The sequence below is a fragment of the Tuber melanosporum genome, assembly GCF_000151645.1.
Source record: "Tuber melanosporum whole genome shotgun sequence assembly, scaffold_60, strain Mel28".
NCBI lineage: Eukaryota > Fungi > Ascomycota > Pezizomycetes > Pezizales > Tuberaceae > Tuber > Tuber melanosporum.
In genome coordinates, this window is record NW_003299107.1 from 237,622 (window position 1) to 262,179 (window position 24,558).

A 24,558-nucleotide genomic window follows, 5' to 3' on the forward strand; every position below is an offset into this window, starting at 1 on the left:
ATACCATACTGGCCAGTACTCTACTTGTACTCGAGTACTGTGATAGCATACGATAATATGTCCATCCTCTCTCCTTTTTCTCTCTTTTTCCCTCTTCTTTCCCTCCCTTTTGCCCTCCCCTGTTCCACAAGCCGCCAATGTTATATGATACCTAGCGTACAGCTTTGTTACCTCCGCCTCTTAGGATACCGGTACCCCTAAGCCTTACAGAAAAGTGCAAAAGGCTAACACATCCTCAAACCCGTTGCCAGCCAGCGACTCTCGTAAATACTGTACCGGTTTTAAGAATAGCTACTTTACCGGCTAGAAAGTACTGTATGAGTGCAGTGCGGTACTCGAGCACTTCACAGTACCGTAATTCCCCGCCATTGGCAGTGATCAGATGTGGGGCAGGTAAAACTTTCTCCTTCCCCTCAACTGCATGCGCCTGTAAGTCGTGAAATCAAGCTTTTGCTTTGGCGGAAGACTGTCGTTTGCTTTGCTTTGCTTCCCCTTTGCCCCTATCTACCGGTCCTCGAGTACTGTACTACAAGTAGTTATAGTATGACTATCAAAGTTACACACGTTCATAATCCCGGTTCCAGGGGTCTCTTTCTTTGCAAGAGTTTGAAATAAATGCGCATGTACTCGTACTAGTACTAAATCGTCGCTAATAGTTCGCACCTCTTTAGAATCCTGTTGTTTGGTTACAGTACTTTCCTACGAAGAGCACTTCCCACTGTTTAGCCCAGTCGCAAGAGTAGTTCGCGCTAACCACTATCCCATAGTGAACAATTCAATACTATTATTCTACTTCGCCAAAATACTAATACTCCAGAAACTAGAATAATTGAACCTCGCGCTATGATATAGGACGTTGGAGCTGCCTTTCCTAGTAAGGCTTGTTGTATGATAACTTAAGTACTCGTACAAGTACTCGTACAGTATTCAAGAATCAAACAATACCCAATCAACACCCATGATGACAAATGCCCTCCAGGGGTTAGTATCACACCAATACCGGTATGATAGGATTATGTGTGTGGTATCCTACTGCACTACACAGCCTTCGACCCCGCCGACATAACCTCTCACTCGAATAATCACATATCATACCGGTACCTACTTGGGAACACGAGAAAGCGGTCCGCCCCATTGAGCCTTTCTCACTTCTTATCTGTCAGCAATTGGCATAGCGCCCGTATTGTGCCATAGTGCTTGCTCACGCTCCGGCCCCCGCACCGCAAGCTTACAGTACGGTACCCCCCCCCGATCCCGGTTCCTGCCGGACACTTGTTGACTGGCTGGCCGGCTCATGAAGTAGTCACTCGGGCTTTTTGTGCTCATGTTGTTGAGTTGACGATGGGATACCCATTTTACGTAGGTGTGCTTTTTTTTTTTCGCCGCTATCGCGGAGGGGGGGACGGTTTGCCTACCACGGGCGCCACAAGCCTCCCCGGAATGTACAGTAGGGCGATGATAACTCGGTACTGTGCCGATGGGTCCACTACCTCTGCTCTGAGCTGGGGGGGGGGGAGCAGAAGATGGATCTTGTATGTATGCATACTTTCCGGCTGGCATGTCGGCCGCCCGCGCATTGACTGAAAGGGCGAAGGAATGGCCGACTCGCGGCCGGGGTCAAGCAGATTTGCTATAATATTGTAATGGAGAGAATATCAGAGTTTGATTTATCTCTACATATCATAAATCCCGTCCGGAGCCCGGCGCACCGTACTCGGGTGTTGACCTGGGCGCATGTTAAGGGTATGCGTTCCCGGAGAGGGTTGCCGAGATTATTTATAATTATGATATCCAATTCGATAACCGTGGTTTCGCACCATATTGTTGAGGACTCCAAGGGCGGAACTATGATACCATAGTCTCTGAAGCTTTCGGCTCCGCAATTTTCTCCGCTTAGTCCTCTGCCACGGTTAGATTAAGGGTATAGTACTGTACTTGTACTAGCACACAGCCCATCCCAAAAATAACTAAACCGCACGAGAATGGGTGAGAAAGGCGAACATGAGTTGACTGTGTTGAACCCCTCATGGATTCCCGCCGGATCATTCAAGTACATTCTGGTGCAATAGCAAAGAATCTTAGGGATCCATATTTTTTACTATCATACGGTACTCACCTGCACAATTGAGGGACCCTGGAATCCCCTGCTATAAACTCGGGAATTCCAGTCTCAAGTGCCAGGATAGAAAAAAAAAAGTCATTTATTTAGAAAACCCTCCAGTTTCGGAAGTTCATACGGGCTCCTGAATTGCAACCTTTTTTTTTTTTTTACAAATCTCGACACACCCGTTACAATAACTAGATGTTTCAGCAAGAAATATTTGTAATTTAATAGCTTCTCTTTGTGTTACAGACCCACGGAAAATATCTCTTCGAGGTACTGTACAGTACAGTAGAGTAGAATGCAGTAGTAGTAGCAACGCTTGGACATGTCAAGGAACTGTGCTCAAGTATAGTTCCGGCACCCTAGAACCTACCCTCATGACACCGATGATCGACGGATATTTCAACTTGCGACGACAATACTCATAAATAGAATTTTTAAAACAAGTACCCTCTGTAGGGTGTTTCCGGGACGTGCTAGCAGAGCAAGTTTTTCTTTTCATCTTCTGGTTGGTGCGGGAGAGGCCTTCAAGGTGGGAAGGACAGTAAAGAGTGGGGAAAAAAAGGCTGTTGCTGAATAGCCGACCAAGATACTTCCTAATTAGGCATGGTCTAATATTGTTTTAGGACTAGCGTTGAAATTTGGCGTGAGACTTGGGGTGGGTCTGCTGGACTAGTACTTGTACTTTACCCGTAAGGTGTAGGGACATACAGTTTAGTGACAGAAATGATCGGCAAGCATGACAATGGCGCCTGTGTTCCCGCACACCACGTCTCGACATCAAATCCCATATAAACTCTGATAGACCTGGAGCTGCAGAAAACTTTTTATGACAGATGGAATGAAATGGGTGAAATATGGATTATCAATTGATATTTAGTATCATACTCTTTGCATTGATAGCAGGTTCAACCTCCCTGGACATATCCTCTCTAATCCTTCGAACAAATAGTCTGGCATCAGCTCCCAATAATGAATCGGTACTCCCCTCCCTATGAGTGGCTTTACCTCCTCTGCTGATCTAGTGTCTGCTGCTATATGATGATGATAACTTGAATGTTCATAGCAGGGCTCCTTGAGGTAAATCCATGCATCTTTGGCGGAATTGAGATGTAGTAAATATATCATACCTGTCAATCCTCTAAAATTCCCTAATTATCCTCCTCTAATCGTGTCATAGTACATCTAATAGTATTCAATCTAACACTACCCTACATAAAGATTGTACCAATACCCTTTTTTTCCAATTTCCCTAAAAAAATCCAGGTAAAGAAAAGTCTAACTTGAAAGTCCTAACAACTGCCTATACATCCACCCCACCACTATATCTCATTGCTATCCCATTACACTTTCCATTCAATCCACTGGCAAAATAGGCACGCACTATCTGCTTAACCCCTCCTATGTCCCTTGCACTTTTCATATACTCTAGAAACAAGCTACTTTTCCCTAAATGTGCTAGGGACCCACCAAACTACCAGATCTCCCCTACGAAATTACTCTACACTGCTTGAAGGTTTATTGCTTCAGACCACCCACCCATTCTATAATTTTCTAATACCCAAAACACCACTCAATTGCTCAAGCTTCCACTCTATACCGCTCGGCGCCGCACTTCCACAGAATACCGTCCCAACATCATCACAACACCGCCCCCCCCCCTCCTCAACTGATTCAGGGGAAAATAAAAGTTGGTCCAACAACGAGGGGAAACCTTCAAGGTAGTTGCAAGAATACAGTGGGAGGTAAATAGAAAAAGGCCATCGTATCCAGGGCCCTACACGTGAAGGAATCCTCCTGGCCGAAAAAGAAATACTCGATTCAGCGCTGGCATCCGCCGGCGAAAAGTTATGTCCATTGCTTCATACATACTGCCCTCTAATTTGTATGCATGGCTACAAAGGTTTGTGTTAATCTACTAGCTGCGCTATACAGCATTCTGGTGCTGGCTATATTCCGGAGGGTGCGGGGGGGCCGGAAGCAGATGGTGAGCGTGAGGGAGAAAACAATATCGTACAGCTTGCTGCCTGCATGCTGATTCTCTTTTTCGAAGCTTCGGCAATAGGAGGTCGGTACAGCGAGGGAAAAAAATGTACACTAGGTTCGGCACGGGAAAGGATCTCGGAAGATTTGTGTATCGCTGAGATACACACTGCCGAAGGCCTTGTCAGAGACATTGGGCTGGTGAGTGAGTACAGGGCAGGTATAGCTAGCTGTTCACATTAGAGTGAATGAAAAAGCCCCCGAAATAGACATAATATTATAAAATTATTATTATGAAGAGTAAACACGTATCCAAGTCTTTTTTTAAAAAAATTTTATTACCACCTCTAACCGTTCGCTAATCGCAACTAAATTTTTTGAGAAAAAGCTATTAGCCCACCGGTTACGAGACCACCAATGATGAGAGTATCTGGGAATTGCACTTGGTATTACCAAACGGGTGAGAACCAATTCATTTTATTTTGAACTCTGGTCAAGTCACGTTGATCCTCCTTCCCTACGTGACCGATTGTTCCATGCATACCAATAACTCACCATGAGGGGAATTGAACTCCCGAGCTACCGCTAATTGCGACGGGGGTTGATCTGATCTTGGCATCTTTGGAGGTGTTTGGCGCGCCAGCGTTTGTAAGGTAATATCATACCTTCAAACCAATGCTCATCCCACCCACGGTTGCTCTTTGACCACTTCTGCCCGAGGTTAAAGACATTATAATATTGAAAACTAAACTCATTATGGGAACAGATACATCCCTAGGAGAAGCGAAATTATAAGCACAGACCACCAATATCTAACGACAAAACCCCCTGTGCATGCATAATCGCAGCCAGAACACCAGCAATGAGGGAATGTAAGCTCACCAGTGAGCAAGACAGGATTTGGAGGTCTCGCTAACTACAGATGCACCACCAGTTACTCGTGTATTGGGAAGTGTACTATCACACAGAAGAGCGCCATGCCACAATATTCACGATTCATGACAGCCACCTTCATACACTGCCTTCGACGTCCAAGCTGGATGTGACAGGTAACCTTAGCAGCAACATGAAAAAAAAAAAACCTGTCTAGCAACGCGCAGGCTTCATGTATCCCAGCTCATCTAGTGCGAGACCGATACATCCTCGAATATGTAGGCGTGGATCCATCCAGGTCAAGATTTCACGGGTGGTGTCATGTACAATCACTCGCATAAGTGACGGGGGGAACACTACCTACCCACGTAGAACCACTGGAGCCTATGATAGGCGCTCCCCCTTTCCCCCCAATTCTTTGGCCATTTCTTATATTTCCCCCCCTTCCCCGCCCCTCAGCGTCCTGTTCACACCTATGATATGACACTTCAGCTCTTGCGCGCTTTCCCACCACAAACCCTATGCACAAACTCCTTTACAAGCCCCCCCCTTCCACGCTCCCAATATTCCAACACAGACTTATATCATAGTATCATAGTAGCAGTTCTCGTGCTCCCCGCCAGCGCTAACCGCCATATGTACATCTCCCACTGCGAGTAACCTGTTGGCTCAGCTTTCACCCTTCCTAATCACAGGGGTCACGAGCTATCACTCTAATTAATCTTAAACCCTTGGAGTGGCGTCCTCTTGTTTGGTCTGGTGTTTTTCTCCCCCCCTTTCTTATGCCCTTAGAGGGACTGGGAAACTCCCCTCTGCCGCGTCCTCCCCCCCCCAAAAAAAAAGTAGGGAATTCTCAACTCCGTTGCGCGTTGTTCGATTATCCTGATAAAATCCATTGCGAGAAGTGCTACCACATTCATATAATGTCACTCGTTTTTCTCGAAGCTAAATCCTCCCAGTTGTCAACCAGTGCCCAAAGGGAAAGGAGAAAAAAAGCCAACAAATGAGTTGTCTCATGGGATATCATACCCTAACTAAGCATTCTCAGTAATATTTCGCCTTTCTTAATCTACTCACCTGCGCAAGGAATATCATATCATACCCCGTCACTTGGACACCACCAATCACAGAGAATCACTCATGCTTTTTTTTATTTCCCGCCACGGCACTGGAAATCACCGTCAACACGAAAATCAACTCCAAGCCTCAATCTTCACCTATAATACCCTCCTCCCATGCTACTCTATTGCCACCGCAGAATTTCCAGGGGTAAGGAGCACCTTAGAATAGACCGCAACAGCCTAGGACCAGGGCCACAAGGACCATTAATTCGGGAGAAAGCAGGGAAGCACTAGAAGACATCCAGAAAAGAGGTGAATCTTATGACTCCCACACTGTTTGGTTGGTCACTGATTGGTGACTCGGTTTAAGCGAGTAGATCACTGGATGCTGGATGTGGGAGAGGAAGAGGAGGAAGAGAGAGTGTTATCACCATATCATACTTCACCATACATACACCCCATAACTTATCCCTCCAGACTTCTCCAGCACAAGAAAACCAAAGCAGGGTGACACCCTATGACCCATGCATCAGCCACCACCCCCACCCCCACCTGCACACCCACACCGCAGCCCCTTCCCTCCGGCCATCATCCTACCTCGGGGCTTCTAGAAGCAAACCAAAAAAAAACAAGCAAGGTTACGTCTATTAGGGTAGGGTAGGGTAGGGTAGGGTAGGGTAATGGTTAAGCGCGGAACAAGGGGGCTATTTACGGATTTGGGTGCGCATGTTTTTGCGATAACTTTTCCCCTCCCTTCCCCCCTGCCCCCTTCGAGGAGGATGGAAGGAAGGGAGAGGGTGGGAGCGCACTTGTGCTCGAGTAACGTTATTTTTCTCCCTGGTCAGAGTGGCGGGGGTGGCTGGGTGTTGGAGAAGTACTTTGCAGTACAAGTATCGTATTACAATACTGGTAGTAGCTGTAGTGGCTTTGTCTACCGTGATACTGTACTCGTACTCGAGTACTGTAGATATATTACTCGTAGTGTAGCAGTACTGGCGCTTGTGCGCTGCTGTTAGACCTCTTCCGGGTCAGGCCATCTTTGGTAGAGCAGCTTCCTTGTGTCGCCAACCGGTGATCTTGATGTTCCAAAGAGCCTCATTAACGGAAGGCAAGGTCATCCTAACGAGAGCGGCGATTCAGGCTATAGATTGGTCACAACGACAGATTGCGTAGGAGGCTTTTCGCGTAGGATTATCTATTCTATTCCACGGTTCGTCCGTGAAGAAGATGCAGAAAGGGGGAGGAACAAAAGAAGATAAAAATTTAATGGAAGAAATCTATGTCCAGTGCTCGCTCTCTGCCCCGCCCGCTCTTCTTCTTCTCACCTTTTCCATAGTGGGTCCAGCAGCCCTCCAAATAAGTTACTACTACAATTCCACCAAGAATGTCAATAGATTCGTGACGAATAACCAATACAACGTGATTGCGAATATCTGCGCTGGTCACCACGGGTACATTCACGCGTCCGTTCACGCGCCCAAGAGTGCGGTATTATGGTGCCGTAGTAGGGTGGTGGGTTTGATATGATACGGGTACGGAACCGCTGTCGGAAAACAGCCGCCGGCCGTTTTTAGAATACGGGGCTTCATGCGCTAGTGCTTGTAGCGATATGGCGATGGGTAGTGCAGTATAGTATTGGAATTTTGGAATGAATATTGTATAGTACAGTGGTCATTTTTGTCATTACACACCCTGGATGGTGTAGTATCGTGAACACCCCCCTTGCTTCATCCTCTCTTTTTTGAAATAGCTTCCGCGCTGGCTGTGGCTTGTGCGTGTATTATTTACCCAACTCTCCGAGTAGGATGTTTTTATCTGAGGATGCGGACACAACTGTGTGCAACATTAGTGCTGGATCAGGGGGGTTCAGTAGTTGAATGCTCACTAATTGGCTCCGCAGCAATTGGAGAAAAGCGCATATCGTTAACGGTCCCCCTGTGTCCTGGAAGCTTATATAATAATTTTCGGGTTTCTGCTTCCCATACCGCGACACTGCCGTCCCCACCACCGGCTCCAACCTTATCGCCTGTCGGCGACCAGCTTGCCCGGATGAGGTTCTTCTCTATTCCAGACGGGGCTCCCTCGTATCTGTGTAGTAAATTATTAGCTAGGAGCCTCGCGACGAGGGGTGCCCCGTGTGGAGGGACATACGTATTTATCAGTCGGTTGGATGGTGCGAAAGCCCGGATGTCCCATGTACGGACTGTGCTATCCATCGCATTCGATAATATAGATTGTCCGTCAGGCGAGACACTCAGCGATGTAACAGTGTCTTGGTGGCCACGCATGGTGTACGCTACTGAGCGCTTCCGTAAGTCCCAAACCTGGTAGCCGGGTTGATGAGTAAAGGCATAGTCCCGCTTCAAGACGAGTGACTCTCTGTTCGTACCTTGATATCATTGTCAATCCCACCACTGAAAAGCTCATTCCCAGCTTCGCTGATAGCGACAGCTGTTACTGGGAAGTTTGTCTCCAGATAATCTATGCACTCTTTTTGTCGGGGGTCCCATATCTAGAAGAGTATCCTTAGCATCGAGGCCGCGAAGGAAGCATCTCCGAGAGAGCGACATACTCCGATAGACCCATCATCACTCCCACTGGCCATCAATTCCGGTCCTCGTCTAGTTACATCCATTGCATTCACAACATCTTCATGGCCGACGTATCTTCTTATCCTACCCCCAGTGCTGACGTCCCACGTGGCCAGTAAGGTGTCGGCAGAAGCAGAGAATATAATTTGTGAGTCTCGTGACCAATGGAGGTCGAGCACAGCTCCCTTATGCCCTGGTAGAGCAAGATAATTCGGACAGTCACCATATGTTCTCCAAACCACTGTCACATTATTAGCTACCTCGGCGGGAAAAGGGAGGAGTGTAAGAAATGTAGAGAAACTGAAATGCGGGGAAGACTCTTACAAATTGATCTATCGAATGAGCCGGAGGCAATATTCTGACCTGTGGGATCGAAGCGAACAGCGAACACTTCCTTCTGCAAAAGGTCATTGGCATACCGTACATTTGACAAAGAAAGAAAAAGAAGGTATTCTCCCAGCCTGAATCCTTACCGAATGCCCCGTTAGTTCCATGATTGGAGCTTGCAAAGCTGATGTTCGCGGCACCTATGAAACCGTGTTGAATGAGCATCACATCCGATCTTTCAAAGGTTGTAAAAATTCGCTAGGACAGAAGTAAACCGTACAACTTGTATGAGAGCTCCACCGCTCGCGGAGCTATTCACAATGGAAACTGCTGATGATCCATCTCCACCGGCGCCATCTGGTCTGATTCTCTTGACGAGCTGCGAGGATCCGAGGGACCCGGAAGCCTTTCGCTTGTCAGTCATAGCTAGAGAAAATGATGAGAGTCTGGAACAATATAGATCCCAGGTGGTTCGGAGGGTATTAATCGGGTTGCACGTGAATAGACACGACTTGTTGGCGAGGTAGAGTTGGGTTTTTGTCTGAGCAATGAAGATGCCGGTGATGAGATTTTGACAGAGGTTGCTTTCAAGTTGTGCGGGAGCGGCCGTAACTCTCACCGGATGGGGCTGAATCGTTCTGACAGTAATTCATCTCACCAGCCACGCGACACACTCCGGTTGCACACACTTATGCTACTGTAAGTTACGGCCCTGACAGCGAAGATCAGCCACTCGACTGCTTCTGCTCAGGTTTTGTCATAATCCCCATCAGCATTCCCGTGCAAGGAGCCTCCCTTGCTCTAAAAACACCGATACCAGATCCCACCATTCAACCTCTCCACAGCAAGGATACAAAGCACATCTCATAGCTTCTGCCTTTTCCTTCTAAACTCTTACTATCATGTCGGCTACTAAAGCTGCTCGTGTTGGTGAAGAGTAAGTCCCCTTCCCCAAGTTTGCTATTGAACCCTTGATCGACTCAGAGGATAAAGGAAACAATAGCTGACCAATTATCAGTGTGTGGAAGACCCGAATTGACAAGGTGGTCAGTAACAGAGCTTCACACCTCTACCCCTTATTTCGCTCGGAGAGGAAGAGAACGATAATGGGGGATAGAGTTCTAATATCTAGCTCATGATCCCGATGCATCTAGAACGCCGAGCTCGTCACCTTAACCTATGGGTCAATCGTTGCTCAACTATGTAGAGACTTTGAGGGGGATTACCTTGAGGTCAACAAACAACTTGAGAAGATGGGCTACAATATCGGTTTGAGGTTGATTGAAGACTTCCTGGCTAAGACGAACATGGGAAAATGTGCCAATTTTCGGGAAACCGCTGAGACGATCGCAAAGGTACGTCTAGTATCTCGACCCACCCACCCATACATTCGTTTCGGGTACTTTTTTCTTTTCTTTTCTTTTCTTCTCTCCTCGTTTTTTGTCCGGATCTTATCTCTTTCTCTCGCTCAGATCCTGGGGCAGGACAGCCTCGATGTTTGGAATCACCTTGCTTTGATGGGGGCATCACGAAGATATATATTTTGACTAGATGTTCTCTTATTTGTCTGATACCGTACGGTATGCTGACAAATCGGCAAACGAATAGGTCGGGTTCAAGGTCTTTCTGAACATCACCCCGACCGTGGCGAATTGGACCACCGATAATAAGCAATTCTCGTTGATTTTTGAAGAAAACCCATTGGCGGATTTTGTTGAATTGCCAGATGATGGTAGAGCACAAAACGAGCTTTGGTATTCGAACATGCTCTGTGGCGTCCTGAGGGGTACATTAGAAATGGTGAGTGGCGGGTTCCTTGATGTTACTCCGGTTTTCCCCAAGTTTTCTTTTCACTGGCCCCACAGCCTATCTAGATGCCACAGTATTATTATGATATTTTGTTTTATTTTTCGCGCCAGGGTCCAGGGTGATAACCTATGGATAAAACGTACCTACGCGAGTGGTTGCAAAAGCTCTTAGTTAGGTCCTTGTTTTTACTGTTCCTATTCCTTTTTCTTTTCTTTTCTTTTCTTTTCCCCTTTCTTTCCTCGCGAAGGTTGGATAAGGTTGCGGCTCAAATCAAGCAATCGAGGTAACAGCAGGCTGACTCGCTGCATGGATGTCGGGGGAACAGGTACAGATGCAGGTTGATGCGCACTTCGCGAGCGATATCCTACGGGGCAATGAAGTGACTGAGATGAGAGTTACGCTTGTAAGGATTATCGATGATGAACTGCCTCCGGGTGAAGATTAGAGATAGACCAGCGTCCTAGTGAGTGTAATGATATCAATTGGCCGCTTTTTTACTGTATGTCGCGCGGTGTACAAGTACTGCGCTCTTTCCAGCACTACCCAATAACCGTAGAGAGGTGGCCCTCGCGGGTTTGGTTGGGTCTTTCCCTTCAGTGGCTTCACCGGTTTATGTGGCAATAGGCCGTGATGAGTTTCCATGTTCCGGTGAACCTGTCTGGAGTGGGGGGGGGGAGTAAGATGGGTTTTATCGAGAGCAATAGCTTTGTGGAGGATTGTATCGGGTACGCTTGACGCCTCCGTCCGTCCGCCTTTTAATAGTTTTGGCATACAAAGTAGTATCTACTAAAGCTCGAGGATGTCTTCCTCAGCATTTCTCAACGGCGCACTATTAATAAGGCCAAGTTTACCATGATGCGATTACTATATGCGACGCATCAATGCTGTCATAAATGGGAGAGGGTGACGGACGGCCAATGTATAAAGGATTGTTGTCAAGTAGCGGCAGGGCAGTAGGGCAGTAGGGCAGTAGGGCAAAGCCAGGTATTAAGGGAATAAAGGTCATCTCAACGAGGCATACTTTCGTTTCCCGATTCAACCAATTTTGTTGCACAGAATAGATAGCTATGGATAGATGGGTTGATCGACTTTGTAGGTTTAATTCGGAAGTATAATGGGCTTAATCGGTAGGATAGTGTCTGGTTGGGGGGATTTCTATACAATATTAGGGGAGCTCATATGTGTAAGTTGTTATTGGGGGGGGGTGGATGCCTTCAAGAAAAGCTCTCTCGCCTACGGCAGAGGCATCTTTCTCCACCCATATATAGAGGGGTCGTTCTCCCACCAATTTTTTCTCCATTCCGCCCTTCCCTTCCGCGCATCACCTTCCGTTCCCCCATCCCCTAAGCATACCGGCATTTCCTCCACCACTACGCCCGGCCATATGATATCTTGGCCGTCGGTAATACTTTTCACGTCCCACTTGAACCACTGTTCCGGTAGAACAAGCTCTTTTCACCTTGACAAAGGGCCTTGAGAGCTTGGATTGTATTATCCCAACTTTCTCTCGCAGCGCGCGAGGGAGCTACAATAGTTGTCCGATCCTTGAACCCTCTTTTCTGTATCATTGAAGGTGAGCCTGACTTTCTTCGCGCTCCCCCCCCTCAGTCATCTCTCCATTCTCCCGCACATCCATTTTTTTTCTCATTTTTCATTTTTCATTTTTCATTTTTTTTCCTTCCCATTTTCGTTTCTTAACAAATTCGGACTCCTTTCGTTTCTTATTTCCTTTTCTATCTCCCTTTCTTCCCCTTTCCGCCATTTTTTTTTCCCTTTCTTCGTCTGGTCGTGGTTAGTACAGTACTTGGTTGCCTCCCCACCACCTGATTTATTTTATTTTATTTCTTCTTCCCCTTCGGTGGCTCCCACACCTAGAAATCAAGATATAACCCTAACCCATACCCACCTTCCACCTTTCAAGACCTCTCACCAGTCCCACTGTTGCATACTCAACTTGCCAATTTTTTACCTTCTGCCAATTTTTCTTGTCCCATTTTCATTTCATTTTTTTACCCTCTCCCATATCCCATATCTGCGTTGTGCTCCTGTGCCTCACTTACGCCTTACACCCAAAGGAACTTTGCTTGTGCCCTCTGCCTTGCTCTGCTTCGTTGTGTACTTCCTGCTTTCCATCACCATCGTTTCCTATTCCCCACCACCAGCAGAAGCAGGACCCCCTAATCCCCCCAGTAACCCCCGCCCCCGGTCATCGCTGTCGAACATACCGGTAGCAGAACCCGAATCTTGTACCGTTTCCGACCGGCCTTATTATTTTCCTTCACCCTCCTGCTTCTCTACTTATTCTCCATAACTTATTCCTTTTTGGTAGCCGTACTATTGAGTGAGGGGAGGAAAAAAGAAAGAAAAGGCGTTGTGCGCCCTGCTGTCGAGCCACATCTAATATTGAGAGTAATAAACCCCCCCCATTGCCTCTAACTCCCTGTTGCTGCTTTGTGCTATACTCCTCTTCCCCCATCGATGGACGGAGAAGAAAAGGAATAATTATCTCTATTCCTTCACTCAGAAGTGTACGTGCCCATTACACACATAGGGATACTGTGGACATTGCTCGGGCTTTTTATTTTTATTTTTTACCTCTAACTGGCTCATCATCTCACTGCTCTTTCACTGGCTGCGCGCATTCTCTCTGGCCCTTCTAGCTCTCTCCCTTCTTTTTTTTTCCCCTCGCCCGCTCACACATTCACTTCTTCCCTTGATAAAGCAACTCTGAAGAGAAGCTCTTGAACCCGATATCTCTCGTTCGCGGGCTTCGTTCCTATTACTATTTGCTGGCATCATCACCCCTCTCCCCCCAATCCTGCTAGATCAACCTCTTTTTGCCTCCCACCCGTCTGCTCTGCCTATATTTCTGAGAACGCCTGCCATTTTTCTCACCTTTTCCTTCTCTCACTCCATCTTTTAATTTCCATTATTTCCCCGAATATCTCCTATTTATCCACCACGTTGTTGGAAACTTGTCTTGAATTTGCTCTAAATCTCGAGTTAGCGAGCCACCCGTCGCAGCTTCCTTCACACCGCAACGGGCGCCGTACTTTTTTCACGGTTGCTCCTACCGTACCATCGCAACCGCCGCCATCCATCACCTCCAACCACAAATCCTATCACCTTTCCCTTCCTCCTCCCCCTTCTAATCTTTTGTCAACCACAACCACCGAGGTCACAATACATCTTTTATAAATAATCGCGTCGCATTCACCAGCTTGGTGTGTTGCAACGTCCTTCGCCGTCAGACTTATTTTGTAGGTCCCTTTTCTTGCAAATCACTTAACACATTTCTAACCGCGGACGAAAAAAAAAAAGTGGCAAATAAAAAGGGTCTTGCATACAGTCGCGGGCGGCCCTCGAACTTCCATCCACTCCCTTTCCCTTTTTAACCCTTTCGCGTCGGAGTCTCTCGCTACAACATATTAGAGGTTTAACTTCTGGCTCACCTTCGCTAAAGAATAAAAAAATAACAACGGGTCCCATTCTCTTTCCGTCGTTTGCCGCCTCTTCATCCCTTCATTCAAACACCTGTGGCTGAGCTCCTGAACCTTGCTTTACATCGCACTTGACCTATTCCTTATAGTCTCACACTTTCTCTACAGAGGACACGCCATCGCAATAAGCATTACCTATTTCACTCCTCTGCGGAGCTTGGTGCTTTGATCCAATCTCTGCTTTTGCACCAGCGACAACAACAGCCTCGTTCTTGTCCTGTTGGCATCAGCATGAGCCAGGCAGATAGCAAGGTAGGACAGGTAGGGATGAATATTAATGTTTTGAATATGGGGATGGGCGTTGGAGGTCCTGCGGGTATAAACATGAATGGCGGCCCAGGACCGCGGCCGGTTCCTACAAGTAACGAGAGATTGTTACTTAATACCTATATCTATGACTACTTCCTAAAGCACGATATGATAGAGACAGCGCGCTCCCTCATAAACGAGGCCGAACTCCAGACGTTGCCGAATGATGGTAGTCGAAGACCAAGTCCGGCGCGTCGAGCGCAAAAACACGATCCCGACGGCGGCATTGTTAACGGTATAGACGATAATGCAATGGATACCGGTGAAGGTTCCCAGAGGAAAACCGAGGATGGAGAAGATGGGGTAAAGAGAGGTGATGATTTACCCCGGCCGAAGGTCCCTTCGGACTGTCCCCACGGTTCTTTTCTGTTTGATTGGTGGTGTCTGTTTTGGGACATCTTTGGAGCTCGCAGTGGTGGGGGAAAGAATACGCATGCCGCCGCGGTCTACGTGGCCCAGACACAGGTGCGTCCCACCGCCAGCCCGTATTTGAAAGATGAGGATGCAATGCAGGGAAGGCCTTGCGATATTAACATTCTCGTGATTAGGCTGCCCAAAGGATGCGGCAGGACGTGATTCGTCAAATGGCCCCCCACCAACAACAGCTGATGTCTGGGCAAGTTCCCAGCCAAATGTTGAATAACGCTGCGTATTCGGGTCGCATTATTCAAGGTGGGATGATGGCCAACAATGGCATGCACGTGCCGGACAACACTGCTGGTATGGATATGAACCATAAGAACCAGCTTGTCCGACAGGCCATGTTGAACAATAATAGAAAGTTGTAACCACCACGATTCCTAACAGCTCATGCAAGCGATGGGACTGAGCGTTCTTTCGTCTTGTTTGGGTAAGCTTTTCGTTCGTTTCTGGGCTGACATTTTCTTCTTTATTTAGGACACCCCAACAGATAAACGCGCTGAAGAACCAGCAGATGATACAGCAGGCGATGCAACGAACTGAGGGCGACGTAAATGAGATGAACGGTCAGCAGCCAAGACCGCAATCCCCGGCCACAGGTCAAAATGCTAGTTCTCCTGGAACGAAGCGGATTCGGTTGGACAATGGTGAATACCAGCAAGTTGGAAATGGTCGGGGTGCACCCCAGGGAGTACCTCCGGGCAATTCTGTCTCGGCCTCCCAAGCCCATCAGATGCTCTTGGCAGGTGGCATCAATCCTAACCAATTGACACCGCAGCAGTTCGCGGCCTTTCAAGGTCAAAACCCGATAACCCAACACAAGTCTATCCAGTTGTATGCGCAGAATCTAGCCGCGCATACAGGAAGAGCGGTGTCAGCGTTAAAGCAGCAAGGTGGCCCAGCATCTGCCGGGATGCCCAGCATGCCGCCGAACCAGCAGAACCACGGCTCGCCGATGATGCCGCAAACGACTGAAGGTGCACCCTTAGGTGTTAGTGACTTTTATGCGACAACACCTGGAGGCGGTGCGATGCGAGGTGGTATGAATCCGGGGACTGGCAATCACGCATTGCACGACTACCAGATGCAATTGATGATGCTTGAGCAGCAGAATAAGAAGCGGCTGATGATGGCACGTGCTGAGCAGGACAACATTGCTCACCATGGTGATAGCCAGCGCCGAATGGAGGCTGGATTTCCCCAGAGCATGTCGCCAGGGAGCAGAGCTGCTCCTTCACCCCAGCCCCAGGGTGGTCCAAAAATGGTAGGCACACCTAAGATGCAGAACCAGGCGGGCCCAGGATCCCCCCTACCCGAAGGACAAATCTCGGGACAAGTACCACAACGGAATTCGCCGGCTGCTATGGGTGCTTTCAATAGCCAAATTCCCCAGGAAGCCCATCAGAACTTGCTTTACCCACAGATGAAGGATTCGATGGGTATGATGAGCAACACACAAAGCGGAGGAGCACCAAATGGCACTATGATGCGCCCCCCCAATTCGCATACAGGTTTCAATGGACAGATGCCCCCCGGTGATATGCCTCAAATGAGGGCACAACAAGCTGGCCGTGGAGGCCCATCCCAGATGGTTGGCCCCGGATGGCAGACTCAGCAACAACAGCAGATGCAGATGCATCAGGCTGCTCAGCAACAACAGCAGCAGCAGCAGCAGCAGCCGCAACAACCGGGTGGACAACAATCGGGGCAACCTCCTCAGGTTGGCACTCCGCAACAGGCCAGGCAAAATTTACCCCACCAAGCAATGCCACCTCCTTCGGCACCGGCGGGTGCGCCGGGCAACGGCCGCACTCAACCTTCATCGCCACAAGTTCAAAATCAACAGCCGGCAACACCAACGCAATCCCATAAGTCTGCACCAAAGGCTAAGGGTGGAAGAGATGCTGGAAAGAAGGTAAGCTGTTACATGCTGCAACATTTTCCTATTCGAGCTAATTCTAAACAGCAACGGCCTACCAAGAAAAATGCGGGTGCGGCTGCACAAGCCCCCAACCCGGTTACTCCTTCATCGGAACCCCAAACGCCGACCACACCGCAGCACCCAAGCTCGTTCGCCCCGGGTGCCGCGCACCCACGCCCCGCAAACTTCGGAGCCGGCGCCCCACAAGGCGGAAACGGTGCAGGACAACCCCAGCAAAATACACCCAACCCTGCACCTGCAGCGCCACCAGCCCCCATCGCCGCACAAGACCCAACGACCGCAAACGCGTTCAGCGATATGCCTGCTGATCTCACTCTTGGGTTTGATGCATTCCAAGACGGTTCGAACGATTCACTGCTGGACAATTTTGATTTTGATTCCTTCCTCAACACCGAGGATAATCAGGGGATGGCGGCGTTCGATGGCCTATCAGGGCAATGGAATGATGGCGTAGAAGCAGGCACTGGCGAGTCATGACTCAGGCAGGTGATAGTGGTCGAACACTCACCTTTTTCCGGTTTTTGATGTTGTATAATTTCGTCATTGGAGTCGAACGGTTGCGCGTTGGGGTGTTTTTTTTTTTGGAAATTCTCCGACCAACGATGATTTTTTGTTGACTGTTTTTATTTATTGTCTTTTTCTCTTTTTTCTTTTGCCAATTATTTAACTGTTGTCCTTTCTTGTTATTCTCTTTTTGCTTTTTACTCTGGTTACTTTTTTGGTGGAAAATCGTGGCAACGGAACCACGGGTTTCATTTTTTGTTCTGGGAAAAGGAAAAATGGGTTATGGGCGGACGGATGGATGGTGGAGAGAAGGAATGGCGGCCGGGGTAGTAGTTAGTACTGGTAGTGGTAGTTTTCGGCTGATGGGAAAAAAAGGGGGGGTTTGTATGCTTTTATTTTATTTTTGCGCTCTTCTTCACTTCTATCTGTTCTATCATTATATGTTCACATCCATCCATCCATCCGTCAATCACCCTATATTCACACCTCTGCCGATATATTTCTGTACGTCCGTTGTTTATCTGACTACCTATTCATTTTATGATGATACTTCATTGTCTGTTTCTTCTTCTTTCTTCTTACCATTATTCTACTTTATCTTATAGTTCTTTCTATCTATTCTCTATATGTCAGTCTGTATCTGTCCGGGCGCGTGACTATGTGTACGTGTGCGTGTGTGTATGTGTGGGGCGCGCACGTGTGCTGGCGTGTGTGCGTGCGTGCGTTTTTCCTATACTTATTTTATCATTCTCGTCGCTGTTTGAATGGATTATGGATGAAAGAGAAAGAATCATATACTCTTGCAGTTTTTGTTGTGGTTTGGAGAAAACGGACAAACGGACAGACAGGAGAAAAGAGAATAAATGTCATACCACCTTGATTAGCACCCCCAAAATCAAGCGTTTAACAATCCCTTTTTTATTTCCCTTATTTTTATTTCTTCCTTTTCTTATCACGCGCTTCTCTCCACCTCACCTTACGTATTTTTCCATGAAAACTTTTTTGTGTTTTTTATTTTTATTTCATTTGGGCGTTTTTCTCTCTCTCTTACTTACCATGCACGCTGCCGCCCTCATGCTTTTTATTAGTCTGACTACCGTACTCTTCTCCTTCATCATAACTATTTATTTATTTATCTATTCCTTTTATTTATGCATAGTATTACAATGATTGTTCCCGTTCTTATCGTTCTTACTTGGCGGCTCGGATACCGAGTGCTGTATTGGATTAAATTATTTTGAGGACGTGAACATTGGTCTATGCAGCCTCATGTGCAAAAGCCCCCATATCCCTTCTCTTTTCTACTATTCCTTAGACTAAATTGCGGCAGGGCCCAAAATGTCATGGGGGCAATTGCCCAAGGGCTCTCGCTTGCTCACTTTTGGGCATCGTTCTCGGGTATGATACGGTACTTGTACTGTGTAGTGTACGGAGGTATAGCCCCTAAATATTGTATATTTTACTAGCAAGGGGGGTTTGGCTAGCGTGGGCAGAAGCATGGAATTGGGTATGATGACTACCTAATTGAGTATGATGACTACCCTAATCATTCCCTGACCCCTGCTAGCGGAACACCAGTCCTTAGTAAAATATACAATACTTAGGGGCTATGCCTCCGTAGGGATGGTACGGGGGCTGGTGGACGCGACCCTCTGTCTATGGTTGTACTATAGATAGTCGTCATTACTCGTGCCAAGGTTGTGGCTAGCAGCCACAACCTTGGGCACTCCTCCAGAGTGCCTGATAGTTCAATATAACTTTATGGCTCAACATGACTTTGTGGCTTGCCATTGTAATGTTGTGACTTAACATGACTTTGTGGCTTCTAGTAGTAGTTTTGTGGCTCAATCCAACCTTGTGGCTTAATCACAGTATTGTTACTCAATATGTTATTATGAGTTTGACTATATAAAATTTCTAATACTTGTCAGTTACAAGTGCCATGGGTGAAGTCTTCACACACACTACTTTGTGACCTCACCAATTTTTAACATTTTTTTGCTGGTAAGCCACTTTGGTGTGTACGAAGACTTCACCCATGGCACTTGTATACAAAAAGCTTGTAATACTAGTATAAAGCAAGCAGCTATTGACAAATACAAAGTAGTATGATTTACAATTCTGGAGTAAGACTATTTGTGAAAATATAAGTATATGTAGAAGTAGTGTAGGTAATAAAGCAGTTGCACAATACCTAAAATGTTAGGATAATAGTAAGAATAGAGAGAAAATAATATAGGCAATTCTGCAAGGAAATTGAGAAAATAAAGTCAGTAAAAATAATACAAAACAATTCATACCTTTTAGAAGAAATATCTAAGGTTATTGTAACAGAATTGTACAGAAAGGAAAGATATAGAAGGAGATATATAAGAATCCATATTCTGAAAACTACTAATTTTGTATTAAATATCAAGATATTGTGGTACTGTAAAGAATTGATAAGAAAGTTTAATGATAGTATGATTAATCTATAAGGCTAGATTGAGCCACAAAATTACTACTAGAAGCCACAAAGCCATGTTGTATCACAAAATTATAATAGTAAGCTACAAAGTCATGTGAAGCCAAAAAGTCAAGTTAAACTGTCAGGCACTCTGGAGGAGTACCCAAGGTTGCGAGAGAGTAAGTAACCAGGAGTTGTGGCTACTAGCCACAACCTTGGTACAAGTATGTATACTAGAACAACATATCTCAAAAATTCAATCTTATTATCTATGAATCTAATCTACTTTGCAGATCTAATTTCCGACAACCTGCAATCTAATCTCCTATAGTGTACTAAAAAATAACTTGATTATTTAACAACTTCTTCGAAACTAATATTTTTTAAATTCTCCAAGATTACTATAAAGATGGTAGAAGCAAGGAAGATACTAGTATTATGCTGTGCTGTACTTGCATGTCTTTACCAAGATTATCACTGCTACCTGGTAGCATCATATTTTAGAGGTAAAGGTAGTCACTGTTAGGCGGAGACAAGCTGATAGACTTTGGAGTTGTCTAGGTCAACAAAGATTCATTTCAGTAGATGGAGATTGTCTAGGAAGTCTCATATTTCACACGTTGCATTTATGACTAAGAGTGAAGTAAAGTGGTTGAAGTAGAATAGAATTGTGAAGACTATATTATATTGTTAACGTCTCTTTTCCATTGCTTGATGATGTTTAAAAACTTGGGAGGCACTTCAATATTTATATTCCGCATCTGAGTGTTCGCAGACTATATCTATCTATTATACAATTATGTATCTTTCTGATTATAACTCGCAACGTTAGGTGTTCTTCAAAGATGTGATCACCTGGAAACTCTGAAAATCACTACACTCTCTTCAGTAATTAAGATATAACTAACTAGGAACCATGCTATTCCCAATATTAATTATCTGATCATCAGAGTTATTAGACTTAAGGCCTAGTCCTCAGGTCGCATTTATTTGGCCCCAATTGTCTCTGTCATTGATGAAATAATCAGTTTCATCTGCGGGTTGTATCTGCGAAGATAGTTATCATCACAATCTTCCTTGGTCACCTAACTTCAAACCTTCATAACTTCCTACTCAAGTAACAGATATCTTCTGGAAGACTTCCTACTAATTTGCTGGAAACTATTCTACCAGATTGACAGATAATCTCTCGTTTGACAACCTTTGGTTGCTTTGAGTAATAGGGCTTCAATCGCTATTCTAGTATTAGAAATTATTCCCACAGTTACAATGTGTTCCGAAACTCAGTTGTAACACTTCGTGAAGTCTATTGACTTCTGTGATAGTGTCCTTTGAAGTTCGAGATTCTTCAAGTTATAATAGGATGAATGTGAATATATTGGTTTCTTGTTAAGATCTTTTATTATTCGATACTATCTCTTTATGCAAAAATGTCCTGTTACCTATGGCCTAAACCAAAGATGTCACATCTTTGAACCCTNNNTGCGCTGGCAGGAGCATACGTAGTCTTATGCGAGCATCTGGCCAAATAGACGGCAGCTACATATACGGTATTATTCTTATACCTTTAATTCTGAGGCACTATAGTTACACGACATAATTGAGCTTGGTTTATATGATGACATGTGGGTTCCATTAAGGGGCCGGAATGGTATGTTAGTGACCAGGGATTCCGATTTGGAGAGAAGTTACCCTACTTAGGGTGGTTCCTGGGTATCGGATCCCAGTATTCCTAACCGTCACTGATGATATCAACAACCTGTAATAGCTTGAGGGAGTAATAATTACTCATATTACAAGTACACATATTTGCCTCCAAATTAACATTCCTATTTACAGCTATCACAATTCTACAATACCTCAGTGGAAGTATACTATAATGCAAGGAAGAGGAGCTATTATTGGGATGAGAGAGGTAGCTGATATCACCTATGATGCTATTGAAAAAGAACTTGGAGGGACTGTTTCTGCAGAGATGATGAATAAGATTTGCAATTGAGCAAAGATTTTATCTATCCTGAGTCAAAAAGAGTAATCATAATAGCAATTAATCATTGAATAGAGATATGTATTGGAAATAAAACTACAGTTGTAGCACTTATTGACTGTCTTGAAAATCAGGAACTTGAAAGAACTGAACCTGTTATATCAAATATTACAAAAGATTCTAAGGAATTAGAAACTCTTTGAGACTTAGCAGTTTAGGATCCAGAGTACTGGCAAAAGACACTTCCTGAGATTACTAGTGAGGTTAATATTGATATTGTTGAGAGTACTGGGATCTGATACCTAAGAACCATCCTAGGTAGAATCACTCTACTCAAAATTGGAATCTCTAGTCTCCAACATCTCTCTCCAATCCCCTTACAAGGCATGCATATTATCATACATATTTATCTTAGTTGCGTCCTGTGGCTATAATATTACAGAATTGAACGTATCAGGATAATACTGTTAGGAATACTGAGATCCGATACTTAGGAATCACCCTACGTAGAGTAACCCCTCTTGGAATTGGAATCTATAGTCTCCAACAACACCCTCATGCCCCCTTTATGGGGCCCGTACGTCACCATATGTATAGATCTCAGTTGTATCCTGTGACTATAATGCTAAGAAATTGCAGGGCAAGGAATAACACTGTACACATCGTCACATTCAACCAATTGGATTGAGTTCGCAGGATATATGAGAGTGGACCTTTGGCTAGGTCTGGAAAGTAGAACAGAGTAAAAGTATTAACTTGTAATGATCCCTCTTTTGATAGTTAGTGCTTGGCGACGGGGAACGATACTTCTCTTCCTGTCCTTCTTCTTCTCCTTGTCTCACGATAGCTCTAGGCCTCTGCCTACATTACCGATAGTACAAGACCCTTGTCTTCTACCGGGAATGCCTATCGTAAGCTTTCTCTAACTCTTCTTCGTGACGAGCACTTCTTGGCTTAATGATAACATTGCAATAAAGATAAAGATCGTAAAGGTGTTTTATATTCGTTAAAGTAATAAGTAGGAAAAGTACTTAGAACAAAGCGTGAAGAACCTATCTTCCTCAGCCGCATCGGCCTCCTTATATAGTGTTCTTCCCACCTTTAATCATGTGACCATGTGCGAAACTAAATCATAACAAACTAATCATATGACCAAAGTGATCACATGCTCAAAACCTATGACCTCATAGCGAGGTCATGTGCGAAACTCATAAATCAATCATAACGCAATAAACAAGTCATATGACTCGACTGAGTCATATGCACGAAACCCATGACATCATAATGAGGTCATGTGCGAAACATAAATCATATGCGCAAGGCTTGCCCGTAAGGCACACTCGTAAGGCATACTCATCAGGCGCATGTCCCATGACTCATACTTGAGCCATGTGCGAAAGAGTCACAAATGCCACACATAACTAATCATATAACCCGAATAGGTCATATGTGTGAAACAATAATATACCTGTGACTCATAACCATGTGTCATGTGAAAAACCCTTTCCTCGCTAAGCCACGTTCGTGACATAACTACTCAGGACATTACAAGGCTTCAAAGATGTAATATCTCTGGTATGTGCCATAGGTAACTGGACATTTTCGTGTGAAGAGATGGTATCAAATGATAAAGAATCTCAACAAGAAACCAATATATTCTCACCCATCTTATGATAACTAGAAGCGTCTAGAACTCTGAGAAACACTACCACAGAAACCAATGGACTTCACAGAGTGTTACAACTGGGTTTCGGAATGCATTGTGGCTGCAGGAATATTCTCCAATATTAGTATAATATTTGAAATCCTACTACTTAGAGCAACTAAGGGTTGCTAACTGTGGGATTATCTGTCGGTCCAGTAGAATAGTTTCCTGTGAATTATTAGAAAGTCCTCCAGAAGATATCTGTTGCTTGGGTCGAGAGTTATGAAGGTTTGAAGTCAGGTGACATAGCAAGATTGTGATGATAACTACCGTTGCAGATACAATCAGCAGATGAAACTGATCATTTCATCAATAATAGAGACAATTGGGGCCAACTCAGTTCAACTTGAGAACTAAGGCCATAAGTCTAAAGACTCTAATGATTAGGTAATTAATATTGGGAACAGCATGGTTTCTAGATAGCTATATTATAATTACTGAAGAGGGTGTGGTGATTTTCAGAGTCTCTAGGTATTTGTATCTTTGAAGAATACCTGATATTATGAGTTACAATCAGGAAGGAACACAGTTGTATAATAAATGGATGTAGTCTGTGAACACTCAGATATAGAATATAAATATTGAAGTGCCTCACAAGCTTTTATATATTATCAAGAAATAGAGAAGAGACCTTAACAATATAATATTATTTTTACCACTCTATTTTACTTTAACAATTTTACTTCGCTCTTAGTAGTCATAAATGAAACGAGTAAATCCAAGCCTTTCTAGACAATCTCTGTTTACAGAAACGAATCTTGATTGGCCTAGACAACTCTGAAGTCTATCAGGTTGTCTCTGCCTAACAAATACTATATACATTGCTATCTTCTATCTGACTGGATCCTGTTCGCTGTGTATATGAGAGGGAACTTTCCACTAGCTCTGTAAAGGAGAATGGAGTAAATCTGTCTACTACTCAGAGAGTTACTAGGCTTTAAAAATAGAACACCAGTGGCTTAGGTCATACATAATAGGATATTTTCTCACAAAGATA

At 45.2% G+C, this 24,558-nt stretch overlaps 3 protein-coding genes; 2 read left to right on the top strand and 1 right to left on the bottom strand.

Annotated features, from left to right (window-relative positions):
- Positions 1-7,634: 7,634 nt before the first annotated feature.
- On the bottom strand, positions 7,635-9,822 carry GSTUM_00009780001 (uncharacterized protein). XM_002840907.2 has 8 exons: positions 9,220-9,822; positions 9,086-9,139; positions 8,937-9,009; positions 8,594-8,853; positions 8,411-8,533; positions 8,173-8,345; positions 7,907-8,109; positions 7,635-7,854 (listed from the first exon to the last, which is right to left on the bottom strand). The coding sequence occupies exons 1-8, from the start codon at positions 9,361-9,363 to the stop codon at positions 7,802-7,804; spliced, it is 1,083 nt and encodes a 360-aa protein (XP_002840953.1). The 5' UTR covers positions 9,364-9,822; the 3' UTR covers positions 7,635-7,801.
- Positions 9,823-9,841: 19 nt separating this feature from the next.
- Positions 9,842-11,245, top strand: GSTUM_00009781001 (uncharacterized protein; the record flags this gene model as incomplete). XM_002840908.2 has 5 exons in its annotated part: positions 9,842-9,876; positions 9,958-9,985; positions 10,094-10,294; positions 10,548-10,739; positions 11,074-11,245. The coding sequence occupies 5 exons, from the start codon at positions 9,842-9,844 to the stop codon at positions 11,191-11,193; spliced, it is 576 nt and encodes a 191-aa protein (XP_002840954.1). The 3' UTR covers positions 11,194-11,245.
- An 828-nt stretch (positions 11,246-12,073) lies between these two features.
- On the top strand, positions 12,074-17,396 carry GSTUM_00009782001 (uncharacterized protein; the record flags this gene model as incomplete). XM_002840909.2 has 6 exons in its annotated part: positions 12,074-13,157; positions 13,756-14,008; positions 14,070-15,022; positions 15,106-15,338; positions 15,455-16,892; positions 16,944-17,396. The coding sequence occupies exons 3-6, from the start codon at positions 14,480-14,482 to the stop codon at positions 17,394-17,396; spliced, it is 2,667 nt and encodes an 888-aa protein (XP_002840955.1). The 5' UTR covers positions 12,074-13,157; positions 13,756-14,008; positions 14,070-14,479.
- Between the last annotated feature and the right edge of the window lie 7,162 nt (positions 17,397-24,558).

What these genes read in the sequence shown, in the direction of transcription:
- GSTUM_00009780001 (XM_002840907.2), bottom strand. Translation starts at nt 9,363, where the DNA reads ATGACTGACAAGCGAAAGGCTTCCGGGTCCCTCGGATCCTCGCAGCTC. An exon ending in CTCATTCGATAGATCAATTT is followed by an intron (nt 8,854 to 8,936) that starts GTAAGAGTCTTC and finishes ATAATGTGACAG; the next exon opens with TGGTTTGGAGAACATATGGT. An exon ending in TCCAACCGACTGATAAATAC is followed by an intron (nt 8,110 to 8,172) that starts GTATGTCCCTCC and finishes TTTACTACACAG; the next exon opens with ATACGAGGGAGCCCCGTCTG.